Source organism: Triturus cristatus, chromosome 8, assembly GCF_964204655.1.
Source record: "Triturus cristatus chromosome 8, aTriCri1.1, whole genome shotgun sequence".
Taxonomy (NCBI): Eukaryota; Metazoa; Chordata; class Amphibia; order Caudata; family Salamandridae; genus Triturus; species Triturus cristatus.
The window spans coordinates 1,410,495,776-1,410,514,403 of record NC_140591.1 but is presented as its reverse complement, the minus strand read 5'-3'; the positions used below and the strand labels follow the sequence as shown (position 1 = coordinate 1,410,514,403).

Below are 18,628 nucleotides of genomic sequence, written 5' to 3'. Positions count from 1 at the left end.
GGATGTAACTGTCCTCATTTTTCACTACTACTTGTCTGAGCTACCTTGATTTCTCTCAGATAGCGTCGCCATTTTGTTACTGCACCTCAAGGTATTTTCCATCTGCAATCCAGCATGTTAAGCAATACTTGGACTTCCTACATCTGAAGCATTACTCCAGGTTTCCCTCAACATTTATGCCTATCAATCTCTTTTTCTGTACAATGTATAAGGCTTATACATATGTCTGGACGGCTTCTTTGAATAGGTGCTTGTTGCATTGTGAATAGTCATTATATTGTGCATATTTATAAATAAGTAGGTTCCTCTAGTACTCTCTGCTCCATAGCCTATTCTGTTGCTATAATCTCGTCACCTGAGATTTGTTTATGCTGTCTATCAAATACAGTGACTAAATCTTCTCACACTACCTCCCACTGTTCAACTATTTTATGGGCAGACTTTCTATTGTTACAAAACTCTCTCATCGACAGGTACACATTGTCAAGATGGCCAGTGACTCTCTTAACTTTGTAAAAGCCTCTTCATCTGGCACAAACCAAAGAGAGCCAAAAATGACCCTCCATCACCAGTCCAGTCATCCCTTAATCCAATCTTGGACTCAATCCTGGACGAACTACATTCACTAAAACCGTTCATGAATGCCACCAACGAAAAATTGCAGTTGATTGAAGACCGATGGATTAACATGGAGGGTAAAATGTCCGAAATGGAACAACGTATAACCAATCTACAAGACGTGGCTACTAAAATACCTATACTAGAACAGGAAATTCACAAACTCAATTTACATACTGAGGATCTCGTAAATCGCAATCGAAGGAACAATCTCCGACAACACGGATTACCTGAAAATGTTGAGGGACCTGATCTTCTTTCTTTCCTGAAGAAATATTTGCCTGACCTTCTTGATCTTTAGTCCTCTACTCCTCTCAACATCCAGCGGGCACATCGTCTTGGTCGTCCTCAGCCTCAATCAAATAAGCCTTGTGGCATAATAATGCTTTTCTTAGAATTCACTGACCTGATACATGTTTTAAAAGTCGCCAGAGAGAAACGCTGTCTTACATGGTCTGGTCATAATATCTTTATCTATCAAGATCTTACCAACGCAACCAATGCCAGGCGTAAAGAATTTCTAGCTCTTCTTCACAGTTGAGATCCATGAACATCCGATATGGTATCCTACATCCCTGCCTTTGTACAATTACTCATGAGGATGTCTCTCGTTCATTTGAAGATCCGTCTAAACTAAGACAGTTTTTGCAATCCATTACTAAGACGCCTACGGACACAAATGTTCAACATTCCTAAAATGTTAAATTAATTAATGCCTATAGATATCTTTTTACTCACTCTCTGTTTTCAAATGTGGGTTATACGGTCTAATTATTTTATACATCATTTAACTTCCTTTTTCTCTGTTGTTAATCTTGTTTCCGAGTGCAAACATGCCCGTTTCATGTTCTTTATTCCTGTTGTTTCAGATCTGGCTTTATGTCTTTAATTTGTCTCTTCTTTCATATATTCCTCTTATTCTCTTTTTATTCCCTTTATCCCTGTACCTTTCCTATTTTTCTCTTCTTTTCTTACCTCATATTTCTTTCGTGTGTGCATATTTACTCTATCTTCGCATGTGATTATTAATTCCATCATGTTACCTGACTTTTGGTGATTTGTGTCTTTTTGTTCCCATTGTTGTCCCTGCAGTTTGTCATCAACGTACCTGTTCCCTGATCCTTAAATATCAACATGTTTAATGTTGTATCGTGGAACATTTGTGGTCTGGGTCATCCTGTCAAGCGTCAAAAGGTACTCTCTCATTTATCAAAACTTAAGTGCCAGATTGCTTTCCTGCAAGAAACCCATTGTAATGATGTTGAAACACTCAAGCTCAAACGTCAGTGTGCGAGTCTGGTTGTTTTTTCTCCAGCTGTCAACTGTAAGGGTGGTGTTGCTATCCTTTGTCACAAATCTTTGAAATAACAAATAGTTTCTACTGAAAATGATCCGAGTGGACGATGGGTAATAATTAATGCTATGGTCCATAATAAACAGGTCACCTTTTTTAATATTTATGGACCAGTTAAATTTGACCCTGATTTTTGGCATACTATTAAATTAAAATTATACTCAATCACTAACCCCAATATTATTGTTGCTAGAGATTTCAATAATTGAATGGATCCCTTTTCTGATAGAAATCAGATTGTAAATTTAAACCAGATAAATCACATAATCAATCAATCAATCACGTGTTTGTTGAGGGCTACTACTCACCCGTAGGGGTCTCAAGGCGCTGGGGGGGGGTGGGGGTTCGCAGGTTCCAGTCAATCAAGGAGGGGGTCCTAAAGCATTTTGCATTTCAAGCTGCTATTGCCGTTCGTCCACTCTATGATGCTTGGAAAACTAGCAATCCTGATAAACAGGCGTTTACGTTCTATTCGAATGTTCACCATACTATGTCTCGCATTGACGATATTTTGATTTCAAAACCTTTACTCCCTACACTCCAAACTTCTGAGATAGGCTCCATTTTCCTTTCTGACCATGACCCTGTTTTGGTTTCTTTTGATTTATCCCTTGTCACTTTCAAACATGCCAGATGGAGATTCAATAACTCCTTATTATAGGACCAAACTTATATTTTAAAGGCTACCTCCTTTATAAAGGGATTTTTCCAATTTAACAAATCAAATGACACCTCTGTTCATAATAATTGGGATGCCTTTTAAGCTTCTTTCAGAGCTTTCACCATTCAGCCTACACTGCTAGAAAGAAAAAATCTTTAAATTCCCAATACCTCTCTACTCTTAAACATATCAAAACTCTTGAACGGGGAACAACCTTTACAACGCAACTTTTACAACGCACTACCATTACAACAAAACTGTTACAACGCGAGTGCATTGACAACGCAGGACATTACAACGCAAGTCTTTACATCGACTTGCACTAGATGGCGTGCTAACATTAAAAATAGTGTAGTTTACTATCCCAACACCTTCCCTACTGTTACGTGGACTGGAGTTGGAATAGTAAATTACACTTTTTTAATGTTAGCACGCCATCTAGTGCAAGTCGATGTAAAGACTTGCGTTGTAATGTCCTGCGTTGTCAATGCACTCGCGTTGTAAAACTTTCGTTGTAACAGCATGCGTTGTAACAGCATGCGTTGTAACGTCATACATCCCTCTTGAACACTCTTACTATACTACCAAATATCCTATTCACCTTCGGGCTCTCATCAAAGCTAAATCTGATTTAAACAAATTAGCTACATCTGATGCTTGTAATAGTCTTCTCAAAATAAAATCCAAATATCATGGGGGTCAGAACAAAGCGGGTAGAATGTTGGCCAATTATTTAAAAGTTAAATCAGAAAGGAAAGCTATTGGTCCTATTCGCAATACTCTCAACAATACTTTATTACACTCAGACCTAGAAATTGCCAATACATTCCAGACCTATTATCACTCATTATACATGGAAGCTACTCACCCCTCTGACAATGATATTCAGATATTCTTTGATGATCTTCCTCCCCCTTGCTCTATACCAGATGCTATAGCCCTTTTGGAAAAATATATAACTTCTCAGGAGATGTTAGATGCAATTAAATTCTTAAAGAGAGCTAAGGCTCCTGGCCCTGATGGTTTTTCTATTGAAGTTATCTCTTCTTTTTAATCTATTTTTACTCCATACTTACATGACCTCTTCTCCTCTTTTTTTCTGAATTCCAAACCTGAAGGTTCCTTCCTTGACGCTCTCATTGTAATCATTCCCAAACCTGATAAAGATCACTCCCTTTGTCAAAACTATCACCCAATTTCATTAATTAACTATAACTGTAAGATATTTGCTAAAATCCTCCCTTCGAGGCTAGAGAATGCCATACCCTTACTAATCAAATCTGATCAATCTGGTTTTGTTAAAGGTTGGCTTACCTCATACAATGCAAGAATGTTCTTACTCTGGCGAAACGATTTCCTGATCCTCTAGCTGCCCTATCCCTTGACGCTGAAAAAGCTTTGGATCATATTAATTGGCATTTTATGTTCAACTCTCTTCACTGGTGTGGTTTTGGCCCCAAATTCATTTTGTTCATTAAGTTATTGTACTCAGCACCTCGTGCATGTATCTCTGTTAATGGTCTTTTATCCTCTTATTTTCCTTTGCATAGGGGCACAAGGCAAGGTTGTCCCCTTTCTTCTCTTTTATTTCTGTTGTGTCTTGAGCCTTTTCTTGAACGTATCCGTTGTAATTCTTTGATAACTGGCTTTCAATATAACTCTCATGAAATTAAATTATCTGCTTATGCAGAAGATATTCTGATTTATCTGTCGAAAGCCTCAACCTCCCTACTTCCCTTTCTACAAGAAATTGATCTATATTATAAAATATCTGGTTATAAATTAAACTTCTCTAAAACTGAGGTTTTACCCTTAAACTCCTTATGCTATCAATTCATGTTCCCCGATACTAACTTCAAATGGTGTCCTTCTAAAATTAAATACCTGGGTGTCTTGTTTTCTCCTACCATTTCTTACACTCTCTCCCATAATTTTACTGCTTTAAAAACCAAGATTCAAAATCTACTTACTTCCTGGTCAGCTCTCTTTTTGTCTTGGTGGGGTAGACTGGATACCATTAAAATGATGATTGTTCCACTCATTCTATTCTTACTTTCTATGCTATCCTTTAAAATTCCAAATTACTACTTTAATCAAATCAGCTCCATATGCACTAAATTTCTTTGGAACAACAAACCTGCTTGTATTGCCTTATCGAAATTAATCAAACCAAAAAGCAAAGGGGGTGTCCGATTTCCTAATTTTAAATTATATCACACTGCTTTTTTAATTAGACAAGTTTACGCGTTGAATAGACAATATCATAATGAATCTGTACCCAGCTGGATTAACTTTGAATGCTCCTTATTACATGAATTTTCTTTTATCTCCAAATATCCTATTTTAAAATATTCCCAATACCTGATACACTCATTATTTACAGAAGGGTCTAATTTCTATCAGGCTTTTCTTGCCTCATCTATTTGGTATAATAAATGTATTAAGTTTCGCCACAAATCTTTCTATTTCAAACACTGGAAAGAAAAGAATATTATATATGTTCACCAACTTGTATCTCATAATTCTGTTATACCATTCAGCACACTACAAGAATGTAATGATTTACCTTCTCAATGCTTATCCCAATATTCTCAACTTTCACGGGAACTTCAATTATTTTTATCAACCAAATATTTTCCTCTTAACACTACTCCATTTACTCCCTTGACTCTCTTGTATAATATCACTCCTGATTCTAACCCGAAAGCCTCCCTAATATATAAATTCCTATCCACTCCTTATCCTGCATGATCAAAATCACCAATTGAGATAGCTTTGGAACTAGACCTGTCAATGACCCCATCAATTAAAAAATGGAACAAACTATGGCATAAAGTTTTTACTACCTCTAGAGCTGACATCACTCAATCGTTATTTTTCCTTTATAATAGAGCAGTTCATACACCTGTGTTTATACACAAGATCAACCCTTCTTCCTCTCCACTTTGTTGGTCATGTCTTTCCTCTAATGGCACAATACTTCATTTGTTATATCATTGCCCTGCTGTGTTTAAGTTCTGGACTTCCATGTGGTCTAAATGTTCTAAGATATTTCTCATCAATATTCCATTGTCAATCCAAAATGTTTTTCTTAGATCCATGTCTACTGATTTGCATGATGCCTCAGTTACATTAAAATTATTTTACCTTTTTGTTACTCTTGCATTTAAAGTTATTCTTACTTGTTGGAAAGACAATTCAAATATGTGTACGTTAACATGGTGGAATTTTATTTGCAATGAACATTGAATAACTACTGTTTCTTCTTCATCAATATCTCAAAAAATTAAAACTGATTTACTTTGGTTACTTTTTACTACCTTTCTGTCTTACACTAAGCACTTCTTCCTTATTCCTCTTCCTCTCCCTTATCTTCTCTATCTCCTTCTCTCTTTTCCCTTTCTGTTTTCTTTCTCTCTTGTTACCTACTTTCTTATTACTTTCAAAACTATATAACTAACCAATAATTAATAAGTACCCCGATTTATCTCTTCTTCATGTTGATCTCATGCATAAGGTTGTACTTACCTGTTATATTTTTAATATGTTCTCTTTCTTCCTAATGTTTTTTTGGTACTTTCTTCTGCTACTCAATAAAAAAAATTGTGTTTTAAAAGCAGTTCCTTCTGCATCAACGTTTACCAAATGGGCCGTTGCTGTAGCCTCGATTCAGTCACATAGCCTTTTCTGATTACCTCTGTCAAATATTGTGCCTACAAGTACTAGTAACCGAAAGACCGCCATTTTTGTAGTTTAAGACAGTTTTTCTGAATATTCACTGGAAGCTCAATAGTTATTTAGAATGATGTGCAGAAGATTTTAAATTGTTGGTTTCTCTGATGTAATTGTTATTTGTACAGCGCCTTATCGCCTACATGTCTCTAAGCGCTATAAGAGAGAGCACCTATCCGAGCAAATGGGGAGATGTCAGCTGTTAGATGATGCCCCAGGCTTCCGAAAAAAGAACTGTCTTCAACTTCTTCTTCAATGGGAGGAGGGCCTGTTCCTTACGTACATTCTCTGGCAGGTTATTTCAGATTTGGGGGATGGATGTTGAAAAGGCTCTACCTCCGATGGAAGACAAGCTGAAGGGAGGGCAAACCAGTAAGCTGGCCTCCGCAGACCGAAGCACCCTACTAGGAATGTAGTTGGCTAAACGGTCTTTGATGTATCTCGGGCTTGGCCATAAGTGGCTTTTTGTGCAATGCAGAGGCCTTTAAACTTAGTTCTCTGCCTAACCGGGAGCCAGTGCAGCTGACTTATTAGAGGGGTGGCATGGGCTCGTCGGGCACTCTGTAGATTAATCTGGCGGCATCGTTCACAATCACCTGTAATCTGGCCAACAGTTGTCGCGGGAGGCCGATATACAGGGAGTTGCCATAGTCCAGACGCGACAATATCAATGCTGATACCGCCTGTCTGAGTGTAGCAAAGGTAAGCAGAGGGGCAAGTTTCCGCAGCTGTCTCAGCAAGCCGACACAAGTTCCCACCACTGTCGACACCTGTTGAAACATGGAAAACTTGGCATCAATTTTGATTCCAAGACTTTTTACGGCCATGGCCGGCTCCGGATAGGTACCGAGCTCTTGTGGCCAAAAAAGATCGTTCCACGGATTGGAGTCTGTAGTGACGGCCAGTATCTCAGTCTTATCTGGGTTGATTTTAAGGGAGTTGGTCGTCATCCAATTGACAGTAAACTTTAGAATGTTTTGGATATTTGAGTGGGCAGTCAGGGAGCTGTCTATCTGGATGATAATTTGAGTGTCATCAGCATAGTTATAGATCTGACACTCCATATGGTTCAGTGCAGCTGTCGGGGGATGGAGGTAGGCGTTAAAAAGGAGGGGTGACAACGCCGAGCCCTGTGGTACCCCGCATGTAAGTATGCCAGGGTAGGACATATGATTAGATAACTGAACTCTCTGGGACCGGCCACTAAGAAAAGATGTTAGTCACGCAAGAGCCGTGCCCTGGATTCCCAGCTTTGAGATCCGTGCCAATAGTTGGTCATGATTGACCGTGTCAAATGCCGCGGATAGGTCCAGCAAAACCAGGGCGCACGGCTTTTTCTTGTCTGCCCTCCGTCTCAGGTCATCCAGTACGGACAACATGACCAGTTTTGTGCTATGATGAGCCCTGAACCCTGCCTGATTAAATTGTAAAAGATGGCTATCCTCTAGGTGGTGTGAGAGGGAGTATAGCACGTGCTGTTCAAGTACTTTGGCAAGAAATGGCAGCTGGGAAATTGGCCTGAAATTTTTTAGATTCTTCGTATCAGCCCCAGGTTTTTTTTTAGAAGCGGGATGACACAGGCCTCCTTCAAGTTAGCAGGGACGTACCCTGTTTCCAGGGATGGGTTAAGCAGTGAGAGGACCTCGCTTTCAATCCCGGGGAAAGCTACCTTGAGAAGATCCTTGGCGATCCTGATTTTACCCGTCCTATTAAAAGAGACAGGGAATCATTGGTGAGCAAGGGGAAAGCGGTCAGCAGATTATCGACCGTGGGGGGCGTGAATGTTGGCATTGCCGAGCAAGGGAACAAGGGGGTGAGATAAATTTCCCTTACGAGATCTTTAACTTTCATTGTAAAAAAGGACAGGAATTTATTGCAGTCATCTCGACAAAAGGAGGGCTTCTCTTCCTTCTCTTCTCTTAGCTCTTTTAGGATCTGGAAGGTCTCCTTTTGTAGGTTATCAGCCGCCGCAATCTTTGCTTTGTAGAATTCTGCTTTCCTAGTCAGAATAGCCTTTTTACACACTGCAAACATCGAGTGATAGTCTGACCGGGCACCTGGGTCATAAGCTTTCCGCCAGGATCTCTCGCACCGGCAAAGTGTTTCTTTCATGTTTCTTAAAGCATCATTGAACCAGGGGGTCCCTTTCCCCTTGTCCCTTATTCTTTCCCTGCGGGCTGGAGCTACAGTGTCAATGGCATTCTTGAGCCTTGTCGCCAGAGCGGTGCTTTCTTTATCAAGATCTCCCTGTATTATCGTTGGAGTGGTAGATTGATGGAGAATAGTAACTAAGTCGTCAACTCTGATCTTGTTCCAACTCCGCAACACTTTCCACTCCGAGGGTGGACTGACTGTTTGTTTAGTAGGTGGCAACCAGCCATAAATTACATAATGGTCTGACCAAGAGCAGGGACTAATGACTATAGGGCTGGTAGGCAGATGTGATGACCAAACCAGATCCAGTGTATGGCTCATCTCATGAGTGGGCCCATCCACTAGTTGGCGGAGTTCTAAAGAGGTCATCGCTTCATCCAGCTGTTTAACTAGGCTATCTTTGGGCGTTTGCTCCCAGTGCTGGTTGAAGTCCCCCATCACCACCATACACTGGTACCGTGAGCGAAGGTCGTTAACTAATTCCGTAAAAAGTTCAAACAAACCTGGGCGCCGTACGCGGTGGGCGATACACTATCAGGATAACCAGACAATCAGTCTGGGAGCAGAACTTTGCCCCCAAAACATCAGCACCCTCGATACTTTCTGTACAAAAGGTCTCAGCCTTTAATTGGTGGTTGTAGAGAGTTGCAATCCCCCCCCCTCTAGAACTGCCAGGTCTATTGTGGTAGAGGGCTGCATAGTTTGGAGGCATAGCAGCTACCAAGTCCGGGGTTGAGGACTCTATAAGCCATGTTTCTGTGACACCTAAAATATCCAGAGTGTCGTCTTGAAGGAGTGAAAAGACCTCTAGGCTATGTTTCTGAAGGGAGCGGGTGTTGAGGGTGGCAAAGCTAAGTCCTTGAGGACAGATGGGCCGATGCGGCCTAGGGTGGAATGTTATCGGATTTCGATTCTCCCTACCTGTTTGTGGCCTCAACAGCCCTTCCTGCCTGAGTGCAACCGTTATATTGTTGTTTAGTGGCTGCTGACCTTGATTTAGGAGCAGGTGTTCCTCCATGGAATATAGGAGGCAGGGGCCAGGGGTCCTGGCCCCTGGTCCCGGTCGGGCGCAGACGGGCTTGCCTTAGGCGCGCCCGCTGCGCGCTTGCTCCAGCTTGTTTAAAAAGCCTGGGACTCCTCCCACCCACCACTCAGCCCTGATGTAACACTTTACAGCCCACATGACACACTGTGTAGGAGTACACAACTTAACTCCATTCAGAAATGAACAAAACACAGGTTTCAATTGGAGGACTTTAGAGTACAATTGACTAGTAGGCTTACCTTGTTATGTAACATACACAGTAAATCAGCAAACCATCGAAAGGACTCAATGTCCCTGCACACCCAAATAAAGTAGAGCCTTCTTAGCTTATACTGCTCCCAGGAACTTCTGCAAAGTGAACGTAACACAAATTAACCAAAGAAACAATTCAATGGGATTTTTTAACATCGACTTGAACCCTAAGGCTGAAAGCACACAAAAAATAACAACAGTGAATTTAAAATCAAAATACTGTTAACTGAATCCAACACTGAAAAGGAAGTAAACAAAATATACACATACAGTAGAGGTTAGGTTACATAAACTCTTGTGTGATGCCATTTTTAGGGGCTCATCTATAGACAACGTTAGCTGTCTGACGAAGGCCTCATGTCATTACACAATATGCTCCTACATACATACAAAATACTGAAAGCAGCTTTTACACAGCCCCTTTTTAAGCTATTGACCACTACTGTTGAATTTGTGTTAGGCATTGGCCAACGGGGTTGTCCGTTATCGTTGGCCACTGCCCATTGCATTTCGCCCATGTGGACTGCTTAGTAAAAAGTAGTCCTCACACACACTCCACATTCCTTTTAATTCAATCTTTGTAAACGTTTTTACATTTATTTTTAAAGTAGTTACCTTTTTATTTATGGTATGCAGCCTATTATATTTTGTTCCTTTTTTCTTCGCTTACAACTACGAGTGGCCATTAGGACCCATCACACAGCCCCTGCTTGCTTCTCTGTCTTCTTGGCATAGCCAAATCTTATTTTTTTTTCTTTCTTTTGATGGGCCCCATCAGCTGCTAACTGCTCCCTGGCCACCTCATTATTTTTCTGCGATACTGCACGCGCAAACTTTTAGAAAGAAAATCGCAAAAGTATTCCAACATTGCCGCAAGGCATGCGTGTCGTGTCACCATGCCTGGAGCTCCCTTGGGCTTTTGCATTTCCAGGCAATCTGACAACACGCGCGCGTGGTCTGGTGGCCATAGTGGAACTGTGTTGGGAGTTGGCTGTAGTTCTTGCAAATTGTGTGCAATGCTGATGCCTCTCACTGCAAGAGACGTAGTATAATTACCAGCGATTCCCCGTAATCTGTCGTCACTCAGACAGCAGCAATAGGCATTTTTCAGGTGATGCTAAAAAAGTGCAGAGAAAAGGATCATTTTCAAACCACCCCAAAGGAAAATCCCATGAAATCCTGAAACGTAAGCATCCGGTGTTCTATCATTTTTTAACTATACAGCATGGGAAGTCCTTCTATGTTGGAAAAAGGGAGAGTATGTTATTTCATGACTACATAGGCACAGAGTTTAGACTTTTATGGGGGAACACACACAACGCTGTATAACACAAAGCGCGCTTTCCCTGTTTGGGCCACAGTTCACCTTTCAAAAGGTCCACCAGGCACAAACAGGGAAAGTGTGCCCTACTATGCTGAATGCGCTGCCATCAGTGCAGCCGCAAACTCGTGCTTCCCTGGGGGCAGCGCATTCGCATTCAAGTGAAATATGAAATGGCTGCTATAAAGCCGCTCTGTGGTTCACAGTGCAGGTGGCACCCGCCTGCTCTTTCAAGATGGGAGAGAGATCTCCTTGCAGACAGGTGCAGTGAGTGACTGCACCTGCCTACAGGGGTGTTAATGGGGTGCCATGGGACCCGCTTTCATTCCTCGAGAAGGATGTCCTATAGAGGCACACTGACAGCTTGCCTCGATTTTGGGGCACACTGTCAGTGCACCTCCTGAGGACGATTTACCTCTGCTCCAGAATTGGTAATACGGTGCGGACACAGAATCAAGGTGATTTCCATATTTGCAGAGGGCCACGTCACAATCCAATGAGAGACATCCCTCTCATGATAGCGCTGGCGCTACACGTGCACCACCACTATCAGTGTTTCAAAAGGAGCTGCACAAGCAAGTGTCTGCAGCCCCTTTTGTAATACCAGAGTAATCCGGGGTGTTCAAAGCAGGAGCACACACCCATTGCACTGCTCCACCGGGGCACTTTCAGTAATACAGGCCATGGTACGTTAATTTTGACTATTCCGATTAAAAAAAGTTTCATGATATTGCCTCGGAGACGGAAACAGGATAAATAATGAGCGAGGAGATATTTCATCACGGAGCTCTAAACTAAGGGGGTCATTACGATGCCGGTTGGACTGACTGTCTGACTGCCATCCTTGCGAGCCCTTTCCAACTGCCGTGGCCGGAAAGATTCTCCCCGCTGTATTACAATGCAACCACTGCCACCGCGTTGGTTGCAGCTACGGCTGAACACATATCCCCAAATATGTTGCTGCAAATGCATACAAAACTCTCACTGGGAGGGACACCAACCTAAGGCCAATGGTAATAAAACAAGGTTTGAGAGAGATATATGTATGCTGAAGAGGAGGAAGAAGAAGAAACACCCAGACATATAGCATATAGAGACAGACTGGAATTGGATTGCAGCTGCCATCAGCACAGACACCTCTCTGCCAAAACTGTATGGTTCCCAGCAGGAACACCTTGAATATCATTTTGTGGAATATTGCAGATCTAAAGAGGAACCGACAAAAATTATAAATAAAACTATTTGAGCAAAATAAAAATAATAACTTTACAAGAAACTTGGGAAATTGAATTAAATGATGGGAATAATTCACATTCTGGCAACCCTTCAGATGGTTTTGTTGTAATCAATATTTACTTTCTCCCTGGTATATAACCCTATGATGATATGAGAGTAGGTAAGCTTGATGGTAGTGACCATATGATAGTAGTGATCATAATGACCATATACAATCTCCCATTAAGTTGAATTTGGTTACAAAAGGAGGCAAACGTGGCAAAATGAAAAAAGTAATAATTAAAAACAATGAGTTAATTTGGTCAGCTGCTGTAAAATAAAATGTGTGTTTCAGTGAACTAAGTGCTACTATTCACACTCCAGAGAGTGCAACAGTAGGGAAAGCGTTGGATGGCGTAGGTATTAAAAATAACATACTTATAAATCAAATAAATATTGTAATTAAATAATGATTTATAAAAAAACTTAACAATAAATATAATGAAAACAACAGATATCAAAATTAATAATTACTTTAATTATATTAAATATTTCCCACCCTATTCCCCAATAAACACACAACACACTCCACATAAAATTTCACACAATTAATGTAATTTTCAATTAATCAATTAATAAAAATTAATGTGCAATTATTAATTAATTAACCATTTTGTATTATTAATTACTTAATTACAAATAAATTACTTTCCACCCTATTCCCCTATAAACCCACAACCCACTCCAATAATAAATACAAATAATATAATTATCAAATAATAATTAATTACAAATTAATTACCAATAAATTAATTAATACCAATAATTAAAAATTAATAAGTACTTAATTAAAATGAAATTACTTCCCACCCTATTCCCCTATAAACACACTCTAATCATACATTAATACAAATAATATAATTGTCAATTAATAATAAATTAACAATAAATTAATTATTAATACCAATAATAAGATTATTAATTACTTAATTAAAATAACAAATTGCTTATTAATACCAATAATTAAAATAAAATAAAACTTAATTAAAATAACAAATTAATTATTAATACCAATAATTAAAAATTAATAATTACTTAATTAAAATTAAAATACTTCCCACCCTATTCCCCTATAAACCCACAAACCGCTACAGAACTAAAACACATTTAATTAAAAATAATTAATAATTCATAAAAATTAATATTTAATTTACTATAATTAAATTACTTCCCACCCTATTCCCCTATACACACAACCCGCTACGGTACTAAAACGCATAATTTACTTTTAAAAAAATTACTAATTAATTTTTTTTATACATATATTTAAAAAAACTGAAAAAAAAATAGAACACATACATATAAAATACATATTAAAATACATAACACTAACATAAATATCCATATTATTAACATCGATAATTTTACTATCGATATTACTAACATCGGTATTTGCAACATTGATATTTCTTACCTTAAGTTCGATATTCTGGTTGCCGATATTCTTGATGTCGATATTCTGTTCCTATGATATTTAAAACTCGATATAAATGTACTTCGATATTTAAAAAACGATATTTTGACTGTTCACCCATCAGGAGTAGGTGCCCTAGGACATCGGGCTTGATCTTTATGTCTCTTAACACACAAGTGAAGAGGGGGAGATCAGACCACCGTACAGCCTCCCTAATCAAGCATCAACCACAAATAGGTACGGTAGCTATAGGTAAAGGAAACTTGACTGTTTTCCTATTTAGGAGTACAAGTCAGAGTCCAATTCGGGCATCACAGAACTGCTGCCTGAATTGTAGGAGAAGTGAAGAACATTCTTATGGAAGAGGAAGCTTCACACACATATTCGTGTCATGTTTTATCATCGGCAGCCTTACCCACCCTCATAGGACAGTGTCACCAGGGCGGACTTAACCTCCAGATCGACTGAAATAAGGAGGGAGTTCTTAGATAAAGTCTACTGGACAAAGACGGGATCCAGATAAATTAAAAATACCTACCTTGTGGCTCCCCGGTTTATCTCCTTTAATAGATGGGGACCTCAGTTATGACTAAAAACCGAAGCAAGATAGTGTGTTGAGGGCAATGGCTCAAACCGTCTCTCTAGACCAACATGTTTCTGCCCTACTGTTTAGCCCTATCCGGTCATGGGCATTCTTCAGGGTCAAGGATCTCTAAATACCTTAATGCAGTCTAGTAGCTGAACTTTATAATGCTAAAACCAACACAGACTCGGGTGAGTCCTACCTGAGTAGAGGTGGAGGTATATTAACCTACTGACGTAGATTAAAAAGAGGAAACAATTATTTCAGACTTCCCTACATAAGACACACCTTAACATGATAATCATAATGTGGGCACACAGGTCACAACACAGCACGACACTGCAAAGTTAACACATGTGATACGTGAGAATACACGTGCAAAAATAACACACATGCAATGTGAACAATACAATTTTGTCGGTATCATAAGGAGATAAACACTTCCTTATCTTACAAACAGAGGCAACTACCCCTTACCCTAGATTATAGGGGATGCTGGCTTTCTGGTCACGAAGGGGAACAATGTACTTTATAATTCTCACATTAGTAGAGAATTATGAAGGGTAATCAGAAAGGTAGCGTAACCATTTTGAGTATAATGGACACAAGGATTCTGATTAATACAGATTGGGCTTAAAATGATGGTGTGCCTGCTCATAAATTGGTGATATTACCCAGATGCATACTTGTCCCAACAGATAGCATAGACAATAGCTGCTCAAAATAAATGGTCTACATGAGTAACATTGCCAATGGGTGGCTGAAAGGCTTGAGTATGATCCGGACCCCAGTAACCTTGTACCCTTAGCAAAATGAATAGTGACGGACTCGCACACATTCACTTTCATTTATTGGTCACTCGCAATAGTTTTTGCAACCCAGTTGGTGCTGAGTAAAATCATACACATTAGGTCAGGAGATAAGGTAAAACAACCATGCTCCCAATCATAGGCACTGCGGGGCATACAACACCCACTTACTATTCCCAAAAGTACATTGTTTTTTTCCAACTAAACGTATCCTCTCCCAGCCACTGCTACAGTTGGGAATGACGGCCAATCTGCTTATGAAGCCAGCATGCATAGAGCTTCCGACGTGCTAGCACACGTGATGCGTGATGTATCAGCATCAAGTGGGACGCCATTCAGCAAGAGGAAAAGTAATCACCTTCATTGGCGTTCCATTCTCAGTATACTCAAAGAGAGTGAAAGCGTCCCTCGAGTATGACCAGGACCTCCATAACCTCATACCATTAACAAAATGAACAGTGAAGGATCCAACACACATACACCCTCATTGTGATAGCCACTTGCACTTGTTTGGGCAATCCGATTGGTAGTATGTAAAATTATACACAATAGGTCAGGAGCTGCCCCCCAAACACAGGCACAGCCCCGTCTCATGCGGACCCCCATGGAGGCACACAACACACACACACTACACAAAAGGTACATTGTGCGTTTCCACCTTGGCGTGTCTGGTATGACTGGAAAGAGCGGCTTATGAAGCCAGCACGCTTAGAGCATCTCACGTGCTAACACATGATGAATCAGCATCACGTGCTCAGAGATTCATCAAAGGACAGTGCAGTGGGGGTCCTGGGAAAGTAGTTTTTACCCACGCGCCCTCATTAATAGGTTATGCACATGTCCTCCTTGATTGGGAGTTTGTACTGAAACATCAAAATACATAGAATAACATAAAGAGAGAACCTATTTGTAAGAAGGAGTCAGTTAGTGTGACAGGGGTCAGGCAGTAGTTCTGTGACGTCCTCGATCTTTATGTACCATTATATAATGAGCAGTAACTCATGATGTTCTTCATCGATCAGAAGTAGCTCTCACTATTGAAAAGGTTGGAGATCCCAGGGGATGTATTATGGAAGCAGCACACAGTCCCTGTCTGAACCTTGCACATCTTTAAACACTTATGCGCAGAGCGCAAACAGGGACAGTGGCCCTATTACAATGAATGTGCTGTCCTGGGGACAAAACATTCAGTTAAATATGCTTAAATATGTTTTATTGCCACCTGCACTTTAAAGAGGGGAGAACGATCCCCTGCAGGCAGTTGTAGTGAGTGACTGCACCCGCCTGCAGAGAGAGGAGTGTCTTGGGGAGGTCGATGGGACTCCCTTTCCTCCCCTTCCAGAGGGCTGCATTCAGGAGCTGCACTGTGAGTGCACCCCCAAAAGACCTGCCTCTGTCGGCGCCTGCATCATGGGTGGCATGGGCGCAGAGGTACAGGGATTTTCTCATTTGCTTGGGACCATGCCCACATGCAAATGAGGGAACGCCCTCTCATGATAGCTCTGGCGCTACAAGTGCACCCGTGCTATCAGTGTTACAGAAGGGGCCACACAGGCCTCTGTAGCCCCTTCTGTAATGCCATTTCCACCTGTGGCACGCAAAGCTGGCGGACATGCCCATTTATGGGGCACAATGTATAATACAGCCCCTGACCTACATCCAGCCTTTTGCAGAGCCGGTGCACTTGGGCTGCAGTAACCGGCTGATTTTTTAGGGTTGCACCTCAGAAAATTCAGGATTCATCCTTATCCGAATGCATGGTCTGTTGAAGAAGGCACCTATGTACAAACATCTAGAAAGTCTCACATTGTGTGCAACAAAACCGATAGAGTTGGGTTTTAAAATTCAAACATTTTATATTCGCCACAGGTTTGCAAGGCGATATTTCGGACTTCTCTGGAATCCTTGCTTTATGTGCCCATACACACTTCAGAGAGACATCAAAATAGGCTTCAGATTTTGATCCAACTGAGAAACGGCTGAACTCTCCTCTTATAAGTGTAGCTGGAGCATAAAACACTTTAATACCAAAATCAATCTAAAGGGTCTATATAGAAGACATCCTAAGCCACTCAGGTCTGAAATAGGTCTTTGCCTATTTCTGAGCTGAAAAGACTCCGAAGAGGAAAAAATGCCGCACTAAAATGTGCTAAATTAGAAGGGCACAAATTTATGTTGGCACAGTAGGAGGACGTTCTTGAAAAAGAAATATGGCAATGAGCTACAGGAGGATGGAGTGGGTGCCCTTCATTCCGCTATTTTCCAGATTTATTTCTGGTTGCTAAGTAACTAGATCGCCAAAATAGCTAAAGAAAGAGAGGAAGCAGAGCTTTAAGTTATGCAGTTGTACAAAATCTTGCAATTCAAGGAAGAGAATGTCAGATTTATTTTCAGTCGCACTCAGTGGTAAAATGACATGCAGCAGAGAATTATAATTTAAGAGGCAGCAATGTGATTTTAAAGAGACCTAACAAATAACAGTAGACCAAGGTGAATCTCCAAGTTGCATCACCAGTTAGACTGTTTCACCCTCTCTTGCTTTAGAAAATTAAGCTATTAATTTCGGTTTAAAACAAGCATTGGCAAAGCCAATATGTTGCAGCACTCTATGAGCTATTGGCGTTGTCAATGTCTTTTACCCATGTCGAATAGCAGCAAGTCAAGCAACACAATGGGGTGCGGGGAGGTGGGGGGTACTGAGTCAATGAACACAACAGGGTGGTGAGTCAAGCCACACACCATGGTATGGGGTGAAGGGCTGTTAGGGAGAAGGTAAATGAGCAAAGTAATGAGGAGGCAAGTCAAGAAACACAACACAGGAGGGGGTGGAGGGCATTTGGGATCTTAGAGCCCATGCATCAGCCGAGCCCTAAAAATATTTGCTATGTAAATCATTCAACATACATTTCGTAAAATATGAAAAGTTTGTTCAAAATTCAAAAAAGGGTGTTTTTTTCCATGTGGAATGCACGAGTTACATGCCTAGGTATGTGCATAACTTACAGGCAGTAAAAAAAATTAGCAAACATGAAATAATGCAGTGACTCAGTTTAGACACTTTGGTGCCGATTACGATCCGGTAAAAACCGGGTACGAACCGTCGGTCTGAGCGTTTTCTCCGTCCGACTCGTACCCGGTCGTAAAACTTTACAAACATGGAATTACGATTCGCACGGAAACACCATTTCCGTACGAATCGTAAAAAACACCGGCCGACGAAAATATACATACGAATGGATCCGGGAATGCTGCGACGTGACGTCGGGACGCTTTCAGGCAGTGTTTCATGACCCAGGAAGTACGATTCGAACCGACAGCAGTCCGGACGGCAATATTTTCACGGCACCCAAAAAGTGCCGGAAAAGCGAAGTACGGCACGAAACGACCAGAGTAGGTGGCCCGGTACGCGC

General features: G+C 40.7%; 1 protein-coding gene across 2 annotated transcripts in view; it reads right to left on the bottom strand.

Annotated features, from left to right (window-relative positions):
- Positions 1–18,628, bottom strand: part of NOX4 (NADPH oxidase 4) — a 699,867-nt gene that overhangs the window by 77,628 nt on the left and 603,611 nt on the right. For both annotated transcript variants that reach the window (XM_085623140.1, XM_085623139.1), the window contains exon 15: positions 9,804–9,912. In XM_085623140.1, the coding sequence (XP_085479266.1) occupies positions 9,804–9,912 (109 nt within the window). The remainder of the gene's footprint in view (positions 1–9,803; positions 9,913–18,628) is intronic.